The 17,527-nt window shown below is 50.9% G+C and overlaps 1 protein-coding gene across 6 annotated transcripts in view; it reads left to right on the top strand.

Moving 5' to 3' along the window:
- The window catches only part of Adgrb2 (adhesion G protein-coupled receptor B2), a 37,141-nt gene extending 36,278 nt beyond the window's left edge, over positions 1-863 (top strand). For all 6 annotated transcript variants that reach the window (XM_050154417.1, XM_050154411.1, XM_050154402.1 and 3 more), the window contains one exon: positions 383-863. In XM_050154417.1, coding sequence (XP_050010374.1) covers positions 383-568 — 186 coding nt within the window. In that variant the 3' untranslated portion in view covers positions 569-863. The remainder of the gene's footprint in view (positions 1-382) is intronic.
- Positions 864-17,527: the final 16,664 nt, after the last annotated feature.

The raw sequence follows: 17,527 nt of genomic DNA, 5'->3' as shown, positions 1-17,527 counted from the left end.
AGGTGTGCTCTGCGGGGCTCCTGCCCTGCTCTCCTCACTTGCCTGGGGAACCACAGCTTGCCTCACCAAGGGCCTGCCCTGCCTCCCTACCATAAGCAGCAGTTTTAGGGTTGCATGGGGGTGGGGAGGTGCCACAGAGAGCAAACACTAACAGGGTTCCCTACAATTGCAAAAGGAGGCTGCACAGATGGGAGACGTGGCCTCAGGAACAACCACTGCAGTAGCAGCCAGTGAGGGTCAGAGGCCTAGCAATTGCATTTGACTGTGCCTGACACCTGGTCACTCAGGGACGCTGGGCAGCCTCAGCTCTCCTGGGACATGCTTGGTTTGCTCTGTACAGTGGATGCCAGGGTACCACAGGCTCACCCTGCTCCCTCCACAGGAGAAGCCAAGCCCTGGGGAACGTCCTAGCCTGTCCCAGCATAGAAGACATCAGAGCTGGAGCACCTTCAAATCCATGACACTAGGCTCACTGCCCCCGAAGCCCCGAGAACGGCTGGCCCTGCACCGGGCAGCAGCCTGGGAGCCCACAGAACCGCCAGACGGCGACTTCCAGACAGAGGTGTGAGTGCCACGCCGGACTGCCCACTGCACAGAAATATATATCTATTTTCACACTCCACTTTGGAACTACCAGGAGCCAGCGCCCCTCCCCCTCCCGAGGCTGGGCAGGAGGTGCAGAGGACTCAGCCTGGCTGGGGGCAGCCAGACTGGCAGGACCTGAGGGGCCAGGGCCCCTCTTTGTTCTCAGAGGTCCCTCAGCCACCCACTGGAGCCTCTTCTTTGCCCCAGCCTGTCTGTCCCTGTCCTGGGCTGGGGAGGGGGGAGGGAAACTTTGTTGGGAATAAACTTCACTCTGTGGATTTGGCTGCTGTGCAAGTTTGCTGCCCCTAAGCAGAGCCCAGACCTGGGACCCCAACTTTGTCCCTCTAGCTCCTTAGTTGTGTAATGGGGTCAGACCAAACCTGACTGAGAGGGGCTAGCTGCATGCTGATCCTGACCCTGACCCTGACCCTTGCTCTATTTGTACACAGCCCTTACCTGATCTGGGCAATGTGGAATGGACACCCTGTGACTGAGTGATTGTCCCAATCATGGGTGCCTTTCACTAGGGCAGAGCCCAGGCAGCTTGCACTGGGTTACTGTCGGAACAGGATCTTGGGTGAGTGTTAGGAACACTGCACACATGTCCCCAATTCTTTGAATCATCCCTGCTGGAAAGTTTGCACATTTAGTGGTTACAAAATGAAGTTAAGAGATTGGAAGCAATGTGCTCAGGGACCATGGGCTAAGACAACCTGTGCTCACACCCAGGCCTGGTGAAGGTAGCATTTCAGCTCATCTTTTTTGGGACTAGACCATGGCTGCAGCAGAGCTGTGAGGAGCCAGAATGGGGCAGAGCCTCTGGTGTGGTATGGGGCCGAGGGTGGAAAAGCAAGGCTGGCTTGGTGGTGGAGAGCGGGGCTCAGGTTCATGGCTGGATTGTATTCTTCACGGATCTGAGTTCCTGGGCACCAGGACAAGGGGCATGGGACCAGCATATGGAAGGTCTCATGGTGCGTGCTCTGATTCATCCAAGCAGGCAGCAGCTAAAGATGCGGCAGTGGCTACAGGCATGACTGGCTACCCTGGTCAGTTAGTAACATGAGCACCTGTGGACCCCCAGGGGCCCTTGGGGGAGCTGAGGGAGCTGCTGTGGGAATTTGGATGGGAAGACAGGAAGAAAGGACTGCCCACTGGGTGTGTTAGCAGAGCTGATGGCCACAAACTGGCTGGGGAGAGGGGTGTGGACCACATTTCTGATTCTGCAGGCTTCAGCAAAGGCTTCTTGATCCCGCTGGAATCTTGTCTGAAGCAGTCCCTAGTCAGAGGAGGCATGGGAACAGAGTCCTCCCAGGACTGTGCTCCTAACCCTATGTATCCTGTCCCCTCCCCAGGTATACAAAGTGTTCACTGGGGCACTGAGTTCCAGGCAAGTGTTTAAATTCCTTGTTTTACAGATGAAGAAATAGAGGCTCAGCGAGTTGGAACTTTCCCCAACTCCCCAGTTTACCAGGGACACTGGGTTTGATCCCTGGCCACCAAGGGAGATGGGGGAGGGGGGAGGAGCCCAGCCTCTCACAGCTTGTGAGTGACTAATTGGGATGTGGTGGAAAGGGCGTAGAACCTAGTACAGCCCGCTAGACACAGCGAACTTTGCTCACTCAGGAATACACACGCAGGACAAGGACAGACGTGGGTGTATGATGCTGGTCGTGGGTGATGGGCTGAGTCTCTGAGCTCCTCACTCCCTCCCTGCTTGCTCCATTTCTCTTAGGCAGTTTTTCTTATCTCCTGGGCCAAACAAGGCCTCCCCCCTGCCATCACTCTGCCTTGGCCCCAAAGAGGAAGACATTTTTTTTTCTCTTGAATTCCAATTAGAAAATGTCCAAGGAAGAAAAATTTTTGATTGGTCCCAGGCACTGTGATTGGCAGCTCCTTCAGGAGCCCTGGTGAGAGAAACTAGTCTCAAAATGGGGGGGAGGGGGATGTTTGTTCCTAGAAGGGTGTGGTAGGGTTGCACAAACAAATTCCTGTGTCTGTACCAGCAGATCCCACTTCACATCCTTGCCAGTCCTTCCTCAGCTGCCCCCTGCCACCTCTAATGGATTTCTTATTGCCTTTCCCTCTGCTCCCGTTCCTTCCTTTCCAGCCCTGGGCTGAATCAGCTGTCACCTCCTGTGGGCTCTCTCGGGCTGATCTGTGAGGCGCACCCCTCCCGCCTCAGGGCTTGCTTTCTTCTCATTGAAATTCGGTCCACCTTGCTGACTCTGCTCCTTCAGCAGTTGTAGCTGCCAGCAGAGGCTCCTGGCCTTTTTAAGACCTACCAGGTCCATGGTCAGGGGCTGAGATTTGCTAGGTTGGGGCTGTGCCCCTGCCTGACCACCAGTCCCTTCTTTCACAAGCACTGGCCTGCCTTATGACCTTGGGCAGGTGGCTGGACACTGTCTGAATTTCCTTTGTTTTGAAGGGAGAGACTTGGGACTGAACCCAGAGCTTTTAGGCCTGTTGCCACTCAAACCAATTGCCCGGTCAGAGTTGAGCTCCCATCCTTGATAGGCCCTGATAGTCTCTTTGCACTGACTTCTAACACTCTGCATGTCTTTCCTGGACTTGAGTGTCCCGTCATCATTTGCGTTCATCACTTGGCGTTCTTTGCCTCCAGTCTCCAGTTCTTGGCATTCATGGCAACATGGATCTGGCAGTCCGTTGCCCAGCACTAATGCCATGTGTGGTCTGAGAATCAGCCTAGACGGCAAAGCCCTCAGCTGTTTCCCAGCTCTCCTGACCTTTCCCTCACCTCCATGCTTTTCCTTCCACCTTGCTCTTGCCTACTGAATTGGCCAACTCCATCCTTCCCATCTGTGATGCTGATGCTGTCCCCGAGCCCCTGGGCTCAGCAAACACCCCTCATTGGGTCCCGACAGCTGTGTGCATTGTTACTGTTGCCATGATCACACAGAATGGCTACCATGTTTCACCTGCTTCAGGCATGTGCACTCAGTCAAGGAACAGAAAGAAGACCTCAGCAGACTTTTAAGAGGATGGAATTTATGGGCCGTGGTGGCGTATGCCTTTTATCCCAGTGCTCAGGAGGCAGAGGCAGGAGGGTCTCTGTGAGTTTGAGGCCAGCTTGGCCTACAGAGCGAGTTATAGGACAGCTGGGACTACACAGAGAAACCATGTTTTGAAAAACTGAAAATAGTTTAAAAAAAAAAAAAACGGAATTCATAGAGCTTGCTGACCTCTGCTCTCATCTACCCCACAGATTTCGAAAGGGACCAAACCCAAACCCTGTGTATTAGACAAGCATTCTAAAATCGGCAAGGGTTGTGGCTCAGTGTAGAGCGGTGGGATGGTGGGAGTGAGGAGGGAGGTTGGGGAATGTTTTATAGGCAGGAAGTGCTCCTCTAGCTGTCCTTGGCCCTCTAGGATCTTTACACACACACACACACACACACACACACACACACACACACACACACACACACACACCCGGGAGGTGCTGCCCGTGGTGCTGAAAGGAAGACCTAGGTCAAGCCGGACAGGCCAGTCCTACCATTCTCCTTACCTTGCAGATGTGGGGCTTCTAGAGCAGACAGCATGCCTTCTTCTACCCAGAGAGGCCCTGGAAATGATACATCCTGTTTAAAATGTTCAGATAACCAACCTTTTAAAGAAGCCCGGCATGGTGGCTCACAACAGTAATCCCCCACAGGAGGCTGATAGAAGATTACCATGAGTTTGAGGGCAGCCTGGACTAAAAAAAAAAAAAAAAGAGAGATTCTGTCTTAAAAGACAAAGTTTTAAAAGTTGAGAGTAACTGTAACTGTATATTTAACACAATATATTAAAATTATAAATTTTTTGAGACATAGTTTCAGGTAGCTCAGACTGGTCTCAAAATTGCTAAAAAAAACTTTGAACTCTTGATCTTTCTGATCCTTGTCTTCATCTTCCAAGTGATAGAATTAAAGCTATGTGCCATTATAATGTGCTTGGACACCTTTTTTTTTTTTTGAAAAAGAAAAAAAACCCATAGGATTAATATAAAAATTACCAAGAAAGTTTGCTTTTATTTGTTTACTTTTAGCCAGAATAGGGTCCTGCTAGGTAGCCCAGACTGACCTTGAACTCACTGTCTGCTCACACCTCACATATTCTTTCTCACTCTTGGGTTCCCGTGTGTATTTGTCACACATCTCAATGCATCATACACATTGCTCACTCAGTGCCCACAGGTGGCTGGCACCCATCACGTGGCACCGCCTAGCATAGACAGAATAGAGACCGTACCTTTGGGCAAGTCCCTATAACATCCTCTGAAAAGGAAGAACCGTACTGTGTCGTGCCCCGCTGGGACCAGGGAGGCACCCAGGAAATGCTGTAGAATAAGTCCCTGGCACAGTGCATGCGTGAAGGAGGTCCCAAGTCAGTGTTCATGGAACCTGGTGTCCTGGGGTCTGGGCAGGGGCAGAGGTGGTGGGAGGAGGTAGGAGAGAGAGAGTCCCGAGGACACCTGTGGGCTGGGATCTGACTGTCTTGGGGGCAGGAAAGGGCACCCTTTCTCCCAGCATTTACCCTGTCTTTCACCTGAAACTTCAGATCCTGGAAGAAAGCAAACAAGTTGGGGCTGGTGTTTGAATGCACGCATCAAAACTCAATTGGGTTTAATTGTCTTTCATTAGGTACCAATTAAAAGGAAATTAAGTGGCCTGAGGGAAGACCCAGGGCAGTTGCTGCTGACTTCTGCCTCTGGCCTCCTTTTACTCTGGGCTTCCTCCTGCCCATGCTGGCTAACTTCGTGGTAGCCATGTTGGGGTTTTCTAGAGCTAGTCCACAGTACCTCCATATTCTTCCTCTTGCTCCCTTCGGGCCACCTGCTCCAGTAAGATCACTGACCTCTGAATTCCTGAGGATGCATGCTCAGTGTGTAGGGCAAGAGGAGTTCCACTGAGGGCTTGGGACTGGAGTGGGAAGGAAGCTAAGGAAGATGTGGACAGAGGCCCAACATGACGACATTTGTGTATTAACGGGGTTCTCTGGGTGGGTGGGAAGAGAGTGAGGGTGTCTTTAGAGGGACCAGCAAGGAAGCCATCCACAGGAGGGAGACTCCCTGGGGATTGCTGCTGAGGAGAAAGGTGGTCTCTCTGTGTGTCCCTTCCTGTGGATACAGTGAGGAAGGGAGTGAGGGCTCTAGGGTCTCTCTCTTACTCACCAGGCCACTGGCTTAGGAGCCCAAGAAGACCTCTTTCAGGGCCTGGAGAGATGACTCAGAGGTCAAGAGCACTGGCTGCCCTTCCAAGGTCCACAGAGTTCAGTTCCCAGCAACCACATGGAGGCTCACAACCACCTATAATGAGATCTGGTGCCCTCTTCTGGCATGCAGGGATGCATGCAAGCAGAACACTGTATACACAATAAATAAATCTAAAAACAAACAAACAAAACAAAACCTGCTTTGGGAAAGACAGTCATGAATTTGGCCTTGGACATGTTAACTTTGACATACTTAAGGGGAGACATCAGGAGACAGTAGGCAGTTAGACACACAGGGCTAGAGACAGTGACGTGGTTGGAGTGGGTTGCTGAGCAAGTGGGAGGGGAAGAATCGAAAGCGCTGTACACAGTTCTTGATGCAAAGCTTCGAAAAGGGGAGAGAAAACTCAAGGCCTGCTGTAGACGCTGAAGGTGAATTCTCTGGAGGGGGTATTGTTCCCCCACTCCCAACTCCCTGTCAGGTCCTACATAATGAGAAATAACCAGCCCTACCACGCTGAGGCAGGGTCCTGAAACCCAGTAATGGGGCTCACCACAGAGATCGATTTAAGCTCATTGGTTGGGCTGCAGGCCAGCTACAGTTCCTGGAGTGGGGAGGAATGGCATGCTGTGGGTGGGGGCCACTGACAAAGTCTGGGGTCTAAAGCTTGTGAGAGGAGGGTGCTGGGCCCCGTGAGGAGGCTCCTAGGCTCGAGGAGGAGGAACAAGTTCAACACGCTGCAGTCCCTGCTTCTGCTCCTCCTAAGCAGGCAAGAGCAGGGGAAATCCTCCCCCACAGGCCTCAGCTTCCCACAATGCCTACTCCAGGTTGGTATGTCCCCTTCTGCCATGGTGGCACTACACAGCCATCAATCCAGGCGTCCCTAGAGTCCACCAGGAAAGTCAATATTTAATTTGGGCACCATGTTAATGCCATCGATCGGCAGCCCCCTCACCTCCACCTCCTCGGGCTTGTTTGTCTCTTCCTGCTCACTGCCTGCTCTGGGCTGCGATGCTGGGATAGAGAGGAGGCTCAGCTCACTCTGGAGTTGGCTGGGAGAAGCTGGCCTGTAGGGGGTGCTGTTCTGAGACACGGTACTTCCTAGTCCCACTGAGAATCAGTGCTCTGCTCTGAGTTTCCCAAGGGGACAATGATTTGGGGGGGGGGGGGTTTAGGGGTGTGTCAACTTTTCTCCTAGCTGGGGACTTGGGTCTAATTCCCTTAGGGTTTGTATACAGAGTATATGAACCCACATGAAGCCCTGAGATGTGGGTTTCTCACTAGATCCTAGAGGGGAAATGGGAAGGGGGGCGCGATATTGAGCCTAGAGGCTCAGAACCCAGCAGCAAAATAAATAAATAAAAATAAGGAAAAAGAAGAAAGAGAAGGAGGAGGCTGTAGCAAGGGCTGGGGTGGTCTTCCCCGCACCTCCCACCAACACAGGCTCTTATGTAACCCAGGCAGGCTTTGATCTTACTACACAGACCCCTCCTGCTCTCGAACTGGTTGCTCATACCCATGTTTGCCTTTTCCCTGGTAGCAAAAGATGACCTTGAATTTCTTGATCTTTTGCCTTTGCCTCTGGAGTAGTAAGATTATAGGCCTGAGCTACCATGTGGTACTGGGGATTGAACTCAGAGCTTCCTCCATGTTAGATAAACACTTTACCAACTGAACTACATGTCCAGCCCCTCCACTTTGTTCTTGTCAGTTCTGTGACGTCAGATGGTGTACTGTACCTTATCACCAAGGACACTGCCAGGCAAGCCCTGACACCCTGGCCCTGGGTGACTTGGTGGGCACACATCAGCCAGGCAGCCACAATGTATAAAATTATGCTTTGATGAACATATCCAGAATTTTGCTATTGAAAATCCCAAAGAGGTTGTTTTCATTTCAGATAGATAAATGGATATGCTATACTTCATGGACTAGTGTGGCTTCCATCATGGACCTGAATGGAAAGGCCAAACTCTTCTAAATGGATAGGATATTTACATGTGTTCACCTTGTCCAGATGACCCCTCTCCTGAGCTATACAAGGTCTTATCCATAACTCATATAATCTACTCTGGGCCTCTGGGTAAGCTTTGGACTAGGAGAGTGTGACTTGGCCATTCAGTAAACATTGTCTGTGCTGGGCCACAGTGGGGCATTGATAACATAAAGATGAGGAAGATGGAGTCTCTAAGAAGGATACTAAGGGGAGGAGGCTGGGGAGAGCCTTAGACAGCCTTTCCAGGGACCTCTGATTGCTCTTTGAACGAATACGAGTCTTCTCTCTCAGTCCGAGAGACCTAGCAGGATCCAGTCCCTACCACTGCTCACCAGTGTGGCTATTGCTCTTCTCAGACTCAACTGTGGCTGCCTTAGCTGCCCCTGGAACTTGTTTTATGGTTTATCTCCTGCTAGGGCCTTTGAATTTGCTATGTCCTCTGCTCCAAAGACTTTATATTTCTTCATTGTCCTTGGTTCCTGATATTTTGTTGTTTCAGGCCATACTATGTAACCCTGGATGGCCTTGGACTCAACTGTGATCCTCCTGCCTCAGCCTCCCAAATTCTGTCATTGCAGATGTGTCAGATGCTCAGGCCACTCTTTGGTTTCTTAAATAATTTACTACAAACGACAGCTCATACTGGCAAGGATGCAGGGAAAGGGGAACACTTATTTATTGCTGGTGGGAGTGCAGACTGGTACATCCACTGTGGAAATGTGTGTGCTGGTTCTTTAGGAAGCTGGGAATTGATGTAGCTCAAGATCCAGCTATACTACTCTTGGGTCAGGACTCTACCTCCTACTACCGAGACTTGTCCAATCACATTCATTGCTGCTTTGTTCATACTAATCAGAAACTGGAAATAGCCTAGATGTCCATCAACTGATGATGGCAATGAGAACGTGGTACTCTCACACAGTGGACTATTACTCAACTGTTGAGAAAAATGGAATTATGAAAATTTCAGATTAATGGATGGAGCTTGAAAAAATCCTGAGTGGGCTGGAGAGATGGCTCAGCAGTTAAGAGCATTGTCTGCTCTTCCAGAGGTCCTGAGTTCAATTCCCAGCAACCACATGGTGGCTCACAACCATCTATAATGAGATCTGGTGCCCTCTTCTGGCCTGCAGGCATACACACAGACAGAACATTGTATACATAATAAATAGATAAATATTTAAAAAAAAGAAAAAAGAAAAAATCCTGAGTGAGGTAACCCAGATACCTAAAGACAATTCTTATATATTCTCTCTTATATGTGGATGTTAGCTTTCAAATCTTCCATTTGTGTCCTACAATCTGAATAACCAGAGTTTAGTTACCTGATAAGGGACTAGAGGAGAGGAGAGGTTCTCCCAAGTAAGGGGAAAATGAATACATTGTCACAGAGAGACAAAGGATTAAATGGGGAAGGGAATGGTTGAGAAGGGTAAACCAGGGAATGAGGAGGGACAACTAACCCTAAAGGGTGTCCGAAAAACTGTGTGGAAACCTACTGCTGCAGAGCATCCTAAAAAATACACATAGATGAAAGATCTAAATGGAATCACAAATTAATAACAGAATTCTGCCACCAAGTAAAACGTCTAGTGCCAGGAGTGGGTTACATCTTGTGGAGTTATTGGCTGAAAGGGCTCCATGGAAACTCCAAACTTCACAGGCTATTGCCACGGCTCTTAGTTACTCTCCACAACCTGATGGTAAATCCCCATTGCTGGAGACAACACTTACATTTGTTATCGACCGCAGAGAAGCTGAACTGGTGCTCAACATGAAGCTTCACCCCTACTGACCAGTATTCACGGCACACGCCCAGAGGAGAAAGGTGACCATCGGCATCTCCCACCTACAGTTTCTCCAGTCTACAACAGTGCCTGCCTGTAAAGACAGCCTGGCACAGTAGTGGCACAGATGATGCAGGTGTAACCAACCACTGTCTGATTGAATGGATGCCCACCCCGTGAAATGGAACCCATACCCGACACTGCTAAAATGGCCATGACCCTGAGACTAGATAGGTCACAGGCCTAAGGTGAAACCTCATACTATTATTATTATTATACTCATATTATTGCTATACTCTGTCATAGCAATAAGATGACTCCTAATGACATTCTGCTATACTCATCCACCAGCACCTCAGTCGGCTCCCGCCAGAGAAGCGTCTTCCTGTAGTGAATGGGAACTAACACAGAGACCCACAACTGGACAACGTGCAGAGCAAGAGACTTCGGAGCACTCGGTCCTAGATGGGACGTTTTCATCAAAGCCCTTCCTTCCCCCAAGGCTCCGGGATCTCTGTGGAAGAGGAGGTGAAGGCTTGTAAGAGGCAGAGGTGACGGATGACTCCAAGGACGGTGTCTTCCACGGATGCGTGGAACTCACAGGCACTGTGGCAGCATGCACAAGGCTTGCACAGGTTCAAACCAGACAGGGTCCCGGGACTGAGAGGGGGAGTTGACACAGGGTCCCACCCCTAACCAAGGGGGTATCTGCAATTGATTCCTTCTGGCAAAGGAAAGGTCAGTTTTCTCCAGTGGAGTTTCACTGCGTATATTAACCACACTTCAGGGAAGGCTCCTTCCCCAGGAGGAGATGACCAGCAACAAACTCATCGGTATTTTTTTTTGTAGACTTTTAATCTCATTTTGCTTTGTTTGGGCATCTTTTTGTCTTATTGGTCTTTTGTTTATTTTTATTTTCATTTTTAATTTTTTTTATTGTTTTTCGAGACAGGGTTTCTCTGTGGTTTTTGGAGCCTGTCCTGGAACTAGCTCTTGTAGACCAGGCTGGTCTCGAACTCACAGAGATCCGCCTGCCTCTGCCTCCCGAGTGATGTGGGAGTGATTTCTTACTAATAAAGAAACTGCCTAAGCCCCTTGATAGGCCAACCCTTAGGTGGGTGGAGTAAACAGAACAGAATGCTGGGAAAAAGAAGCTGAGTCAGGAGTTACCATGATTCTCTCACTCCAGACAGAGGCAGGTTAAAATCCTCCCTGGTAAGCCACCTCGTGGGCTACACAGAATATTAGAAATGGGTTAGGTCAATATGTAAGAGCTAGCTAATAAGAGGCTGGGACTAATGGGCCAGGCAATGTTTTAAAGAATACAGTTTCTGTGTAATTATTTCGGGCATAAGGTAGAGCTAGCTGGCGGCCGGGAGCTGGGGCGGCGGGGATGCAGCCCTGCCGCTCCTTCAACACCCGAGTGTTGGGAGTGTTGGGATTAAAGGCGTGCACCACCACCGCCCGGCTTTTTATTTTCATTTTTTGTAGGATTTATGTGTGTTTCTTGTTTGGTTGTTGTTTTGCTTTTGTTTGTCTTTTTAAAGAAAGAAAAAGAACATAAATTTAGGTAGGTAGGTAAGGAAGCAGGGAGAATCTGGGAGGAATAGGGGGAGAAAAAATATGATCAAAATATATTGTGAAAAGCTGTAGTAAAGAAGTTAAGGTGAATAAATAAGATTTATTTATTTTATGTGTATGAATGTTTTCCCTGCATGATGTATGTGTGCTACATGCCTTCCTGGTACCCGTGGAGGTCAGAAGAGGGCACCGGATCCTCTGGAAATGGAGTTAGAGATGTTTGTGAGCCACCATGCTGGAGCTAGGAACCAACCCAGGGTTCTCGGTAAGAATAAGTAATTCTTTCACAACCCAGAGAACCTAGAAAACAAAGAGGACCCTACGAGAGACACACATGGATCTAATCTACATGGGAAGTAGAAAAAAAAAAAAACACAAGATCTCTTGAGTAAATTGGGAGCATGGGGATCATCGGAGAGGGTAGAAGGGAAATGGGGAGGAAGGGAAGGGAGTGGAGAAAAATATATACCTCAATAAAAACAATTAAAAAAGAATAAGCATTCTTAGCCGCTAAATTTCTTCAGCCTCCTAACTTCCTCTTGATGCCACTTCTATAGTGCCTCCCAGAAGGGCCATGGTTGCCTTTGCCTCTTTGAATCATTAAAAACAACAATTATATGTGTGTTGTGTGTGAGCATGCACACACGCATGTGTGGATGTGCACATATCATTATGTGCGTGTGGAAATCAGTAAACAACTTGTGGGAGTGAGTTCTCTCTCTCTTTCCACAGTTTGGATTCCAGCATTGAACCAGGCAGTCAGGCTGGGTAGGGAATGCCACGGAGCCATTTCACTGGTTTGGAAGCATTTTTTTTTTTAAAGCACATCATTTTACTCTTTCCTCAGCACCATTTCTTTTTATGTGAAATTATATCTAGAATGTTCTTCTTGTCTCCCCCACTGGCCTTTGAGCTCCTGGGTCAAGAGCAGGGTCATAGTCGCTGACACAAATGTGGTTGCCTGGCACACCAGAGGAACTTGAGAGACAATCCTGAACGAAGAAGTGAGGAGACACTGGGAAGGGAGTGCCCAGAGAGCAAATGCAACTAAAGGCCCGGGTCTTGGTGGCTGGCCTGCTGCAGGCAGGCTGTGTCTGGGTCTGCAGCTGGGGTGGGTGGGGTATGAGGCCAAAGCCTACGCAGGCCTCAAAAAGGGGGAGCCCCACAGGACACCAGCCTTGGGGTGTGTCTATTGCAGAAGGCTCCTTCCTTGAATATTAACGGGTTGCTGGACCAGCAGCTCTGACTGCTGAATTTTTCACTGTCAAAGCCAGTGGCTGACAGGGGATGGGGAGCTGGGAGGTCCAAGCACCTGCATCCAGAAGACACATACTTTCATGTGTAGGTCACATGCAACTGCTTAGCAGGAGCCTGCTCCCAGGTGACTGTGGGCTTTGCTATGTGCATCTACATGCCTGAGCACGCACAGCCTTCAGCTGGCCTGCAGGGATACAGGGAAACTGAGTTTTACATGTCATCACTGCCAAGCTCAAAGGAGGGAAGGAGGGATCCCAGGGACCACTGAGTTCCATTCCCTCCATTGTGTAGAGAGAAGGAAACTGTGGCCAGGGAGACAGGAAGCCGCGTCATTATGCTGGGCACAGAAGACTTGCTATACCAGAGAAGCCCGGGATACAGCCTGTGGGGGGAGACAGACATGGATATGAACAATCGCTCCCGGAGCAGGAGGGGTCCATTCTGCCTTGCAGTGAGGGGGAGAGTGTTAGAGAAGATGGGGAAAGGAAGACTTGGGCTGAACTTATACTAATTGAAAGCTCAGCAGCCAGAGAGAGGGGAAAGGGCACCAGAGGCAGAGATGCCGCATAAGCAAAGGCATGGAGGCATGAAACAACGTGGCAAGTTTGGAGAATTACAAACAGTATCATTTGGCTGGAGAGGAGCCTGCATGGAGGGCGGGCTGCAGAGACCTGCTGTGAGGGAGATGGGCTACGACCCCAGCAGGCTTGGTGGGCCCTGAGAGAACATTGTGTATTAGCTTATTTGCAGGGCTGTAGGGGTACCCTCATGCATCCCACTGCAGGACTGTAGGGGTGCCCTTATGTACCCCACTGCAGGGCTATAGGGGTTCCCTCATGCATCCCACTGCAGGTCTGTAGGAGTACCCTTGTGCACCCCACTGCAGGTCTGTAGGAGTACCCTTGTGCAGCCCACTGCAGGGCTATAGGGGTACCCTGTGTACTCCACTGAAACAGACTTGAGTTTTTGACTTAACTGAGAAAAAAAAAAAACATTTTGAGCAATTACTATGAACCAGACCCCACACCGGAACCTGAGGCAGCAATTTTGAACAAAACACACATGATCTCAGCTCCATATCTGAGCTGTGCACAGGCAGGTGTAGCAGGTAGGAATCTTGGCCCAAGAAATACCCTGTGTCTGTTTCCCTCAAAACCTCCCCAATCTGACTCACCCTAAGCCCTTTCCTGCGAGTTGGCAGAAAATTCCATCTCAACCATCATCGGATTCCCCTTCCTCCTCCATAGGCTCCTACACGGATCTGATGCTTCTGCCTACACCACGGAGGAGCTGCCTCCTGCCATGGTTCACCTTAGCCCCGTGGAGAGGCCTGCTGTGCTGGTCCCCACAGGGTTCTTGAGATTCACCCACCCAGCTTGTCCCCTGCCACCTGGGGAAAGTGAGGCCAGTATCTCAATACCCAGGCTCAAGTTTCCCCAGGTGCATTACCAGCCCCCCCCCAGATCTTGTCATCTATCAAGGACATCTATCTCTATCCACCCTGCCCCCCTTCACTGCTGCTCCCCGTGCAACTAGTTGCCAATCTCTTCTCTTTGTCCTCTTCTGCTCATCCCTTGAGGACACCTGGCACAGTTGCTTCCAGAAGGTTAGCTTTTTCAAAAGTAGGCAGGAACCATCAGACTTCAAGCAGCCACTGTGTGCTACCCAGCGCAGTTCCCCCAGGCTATGAAAATCAAAGACCTTGGCTACCAGCTTGGAAGTGGGAAGGGGGAGTCAGGAAGAGCAAAGCAATTACTATCTCCATAAGCTGTCCTGCAGAGTGACAGGCAGCTAGAGTCCTCGTGGACTCTGCTCTGTAAGCAGTGGAGGTGTGCTGGGGTTATGGGAACTCATCCCCACCCCCACCCAGTCCCGCCAATGGCAGGGATTAGGGAGTGCTCAGATGGGATGGAAAGACAGAAGGAGCCACCAGAGGGATGAACTCCACAGAAGGTGGGGTCAATCGGCAGGAGGCCACCGAGTTCTGAGTGTGGAGTTTATCTGGACCCTGAGAAACCACAGGGATATTTTAATCACGAGAACTACATTGGTAGATTTCTGTTATAGAAACACCGCACGAGGATCAGGAGTAGATGGGGCAAGAGTAAGAGACAGGCAGCAGCTGGCAGGTGCTTCAGGGACCAGTGACTGGGAGAGAGAGAGAAAGCAGGTTGAAAGTAATCCCGAGCAACAAAAGAGAGACCGAGCTTGAAACTGGAAAAGACCCGTGAGAATGGCTTCTGTTTCCAGGGAGGGAAACCCTGTTGATGAGGATCTCCTCCGGAAGGGGGATATGCAGGTCCTGGAAGAACATTCAGGGAGAGGGAGGAAGCTTAGTGTCGTCCCCCCCACCCCACCCCATCTGTCCTCCGCAATTCCTCAACTTCCCACTAGATGGTGCCGGGAGAACGGGCTCCGCCTCCTATCATCCGCCCCTCACTCCAGAAGGATGGCCCTCGACTTGGACCTCCCAAAAGTCAGGTCCCACGTGTGTTCAGCTCCCTTCATCTCTCAGAAACGTGGTCTCAGCTTAGCTCTATCTCTGCCTAAGTGCCATCCTGTGGCACCCCAGGGCTGTCCCTATGTTCAGCAGTGTCTCAGCCCCTCTAGTCTTTAAGTCAGTCTGGCTCCAAGCAGATACGTCCTATACCTTAGGTGTCCAATGACCTCGCCACTGCTGACTTTATCCCCCACCCCAGACACCTTCCCTCTGTGAACCAGTGCCAGGGCAGAGGGGTTGGGGCGGGGGTTGAAAGTAGGAGCACATTCCCCTCACATTTGCCCCATGCCCGGGCATCCAGGTCCTCTAAACCTCGGGACAGGGTGGAAAGTTGACCAGGGAGGGGCAGGGCTAAGTCGGAGGCGGGGCCTAGCGTGAAGTCCTGGAGAGGAAGACATGCCTTCCCTAAGGGAAGTCAAAAGCGGTTGGGGCGTAGTCAGTAAGGGCGTGGCTAAAGTGCGGCTGGGGCGTGGCCAACAGTTGGGTGGGATCTGGGTTCGCCAATCTGGCAGTTTCTCTCTCTCTCTCTCTCTCTCTCTCTCTCTCTCTCTCTCTCTCTCTCTCTCTCTCTCTCTCCCCCCCCCCTCTCTCTCCCTCTCTCTCTCCCTCCCCCTCTCTCTCTCCCTCTCTCTCTCCCTCTCTCCCTCTCTAGCTGTCTCAGTCACCAGAGCCCCTCCAGCCCTGGCCTGAACTCCAATAGACAGACACCTCAATATCTGGAGGCTCATGGCCCCACTTAAAAGAGGCCACACCCAGCTCTTTGGAACTGCCAGGCCTGGTGGGAGGAGAGGAGGGGACTCATCTCTGTGCCTGCGTCCCCTGCATAGGTGATGACGCTGCGCCCTCGCGCTTCTCTCATTTCTAGGCGGACAGCTGGAGGGCCTCAAGGCTTGAGCCCCAGAGGAGGAGCTGTTCAGGTTCTGGCTTCTCAATCTCCCTCCACCCCCTTCCTGCTATTCTGCACTCAGACCTGGAGCCAGTTCTAAAAATAGACATAGGCGCTGGAAAGTGCCCACCCAGGAGAGGGTCAGGGAGGTCTGAGTCACCAGTCCGGAGGGCCTTTACTCGCATTCCCCGCGGGGAGAAGAAGCAGTCTCCATGGCCCAGCTTCACTCCGAGTCTCTTGGCTCGACCGAGCTCTTGGCCATGCGGTGCCCTCCTTCCAGCCCTGTGAGCAGTAGCAGCCACAGCCGGGAAGGATTAGGAGTTCCTTGGCCTGATTTATTTGGTTGTTTTTGTGTGTCTGACTGTTGCGCCCACCCCCGGCTGGGTAGTCACGTCTGCACCTGCCCCTACCACCCAAATTCATTAGGCCGGTCTGGGCTTCTGGGTGTGGACCTGGACTAGAAAGGGAGCATCTGGGGTCTTAGAGATTCTGGAACAAACACTCCCGTTCTCCAGATGAGAAAACTAAGTTTTACAAATGCATGAAGGAGCCATCACCCAGCAGACAGTGTGTAATAGCCTGACCTTCAGACCTTTGTCCTGCCTCTTAGCTGGTCACTTGCCTGGCTTCTTCTAGGGCCTGTCCAGTAAAGGCTTCGCACTGGGGATGACACCGGAATGGCCGCTTGCTCAGCTGTAAAGTGAGAACAATGGAACTATCCTAGTACAGTAGCAGTAGGGGCTGGCAAGATGGTTCAGCCAGTGAGGCACTTGCTGCACAGGCCTGATGACCTGAGTTCAAATCCCAGTCCCAGGTCTAGGTGGGAGACCCTCTCCACACCAATGTCCTGTGGCCTCCCTCTGAGCTGTGGTGTGCGCATCTGCTCCTTCATCACACACAGTAATAAATAAAAATTGTTAAGTAGCAGTGACGGATTGGGAGCAGTGCTTGGTTCCGTCCCAGGTCAGCCAGTTAGCGTCCATGTCTGAGATCTCGTCCCTCCTCTGTGGGGTGTGGGGGTTCTCTTCCCTGAAGGAGTGAGTTCGCTACAGTGGTGTGGGGCCCTTGGATGGATGTGGAATGACCAGCACGCCGAGGCATGAATGCTAGGAGCGGGTGGCACACTGGGCCTCACACAGGTCTGGCTCCGCAGCCCATTTTCCACCCTGAGGAGTGGCCATATCTGGGCCCTCAGGGTTCCAGACTTGGGGGATGGATGGGCTCAGAGTCCCCAAGTTCAGCCTTCCCTAAAGCCAAATGCACCCAAAGAGACCCTGGCCTTGAACCCAAACACCCGCTTCCACCCCAATCACTTTTGCCCCCAAACACTGGTGTTGGGCCTTTACTGGAGGTCAAGGCTGACATACCCTAAGGTCGGTTTTTTATATATTATGGGTTATTTCATCCATCTCACAGGAAACTCTATCATTTCTGTCAGAAATACCAATGGCTTCTTCAAGCTACATAAAGGCAGCTAGGTAACTAATACAGAGCAGAAGCAAGGCCTGGAGGAAATGCCAGATGAACATGACTGTGAGGGACGGGACAAGAGTCCTCAGGACAGCACCAGACCCCTCATGATGATGATGACCACTGTGATCGTTAGCATCCTTGAGTGTTGCTGTGGACTTGGCTTAATTTCATACATTGTCTCATTTAATCCTCTCCACAGAGCACCATATTCAACAGATATGGAGGCTGTGGCTCAGCAAACCGAATA

The sequence above is a fragment of the Alexandromys fortis genome, unplaced genomic scaffold (genome assembly GCF_014885135.2).
Source record: "Alexandromys fortis isolate MF-2015 unplaced genomic scaffold, M_Fortis_MF-2015_v1.1 scaffold_26, whole genome shotgun sequence".
Classification (NCBI taxonomy): Eukaryota; Metazoa; Chordata; class Mammalia; order Rodentia; family Cricetidae; genus Alexandromys; species Alexandromys fortis.
The sequence above is the reverse complement of the archived record's forward strand: the minus strand, read 5'-3'. Positions and strand labels throughout refer to the sequence as shown.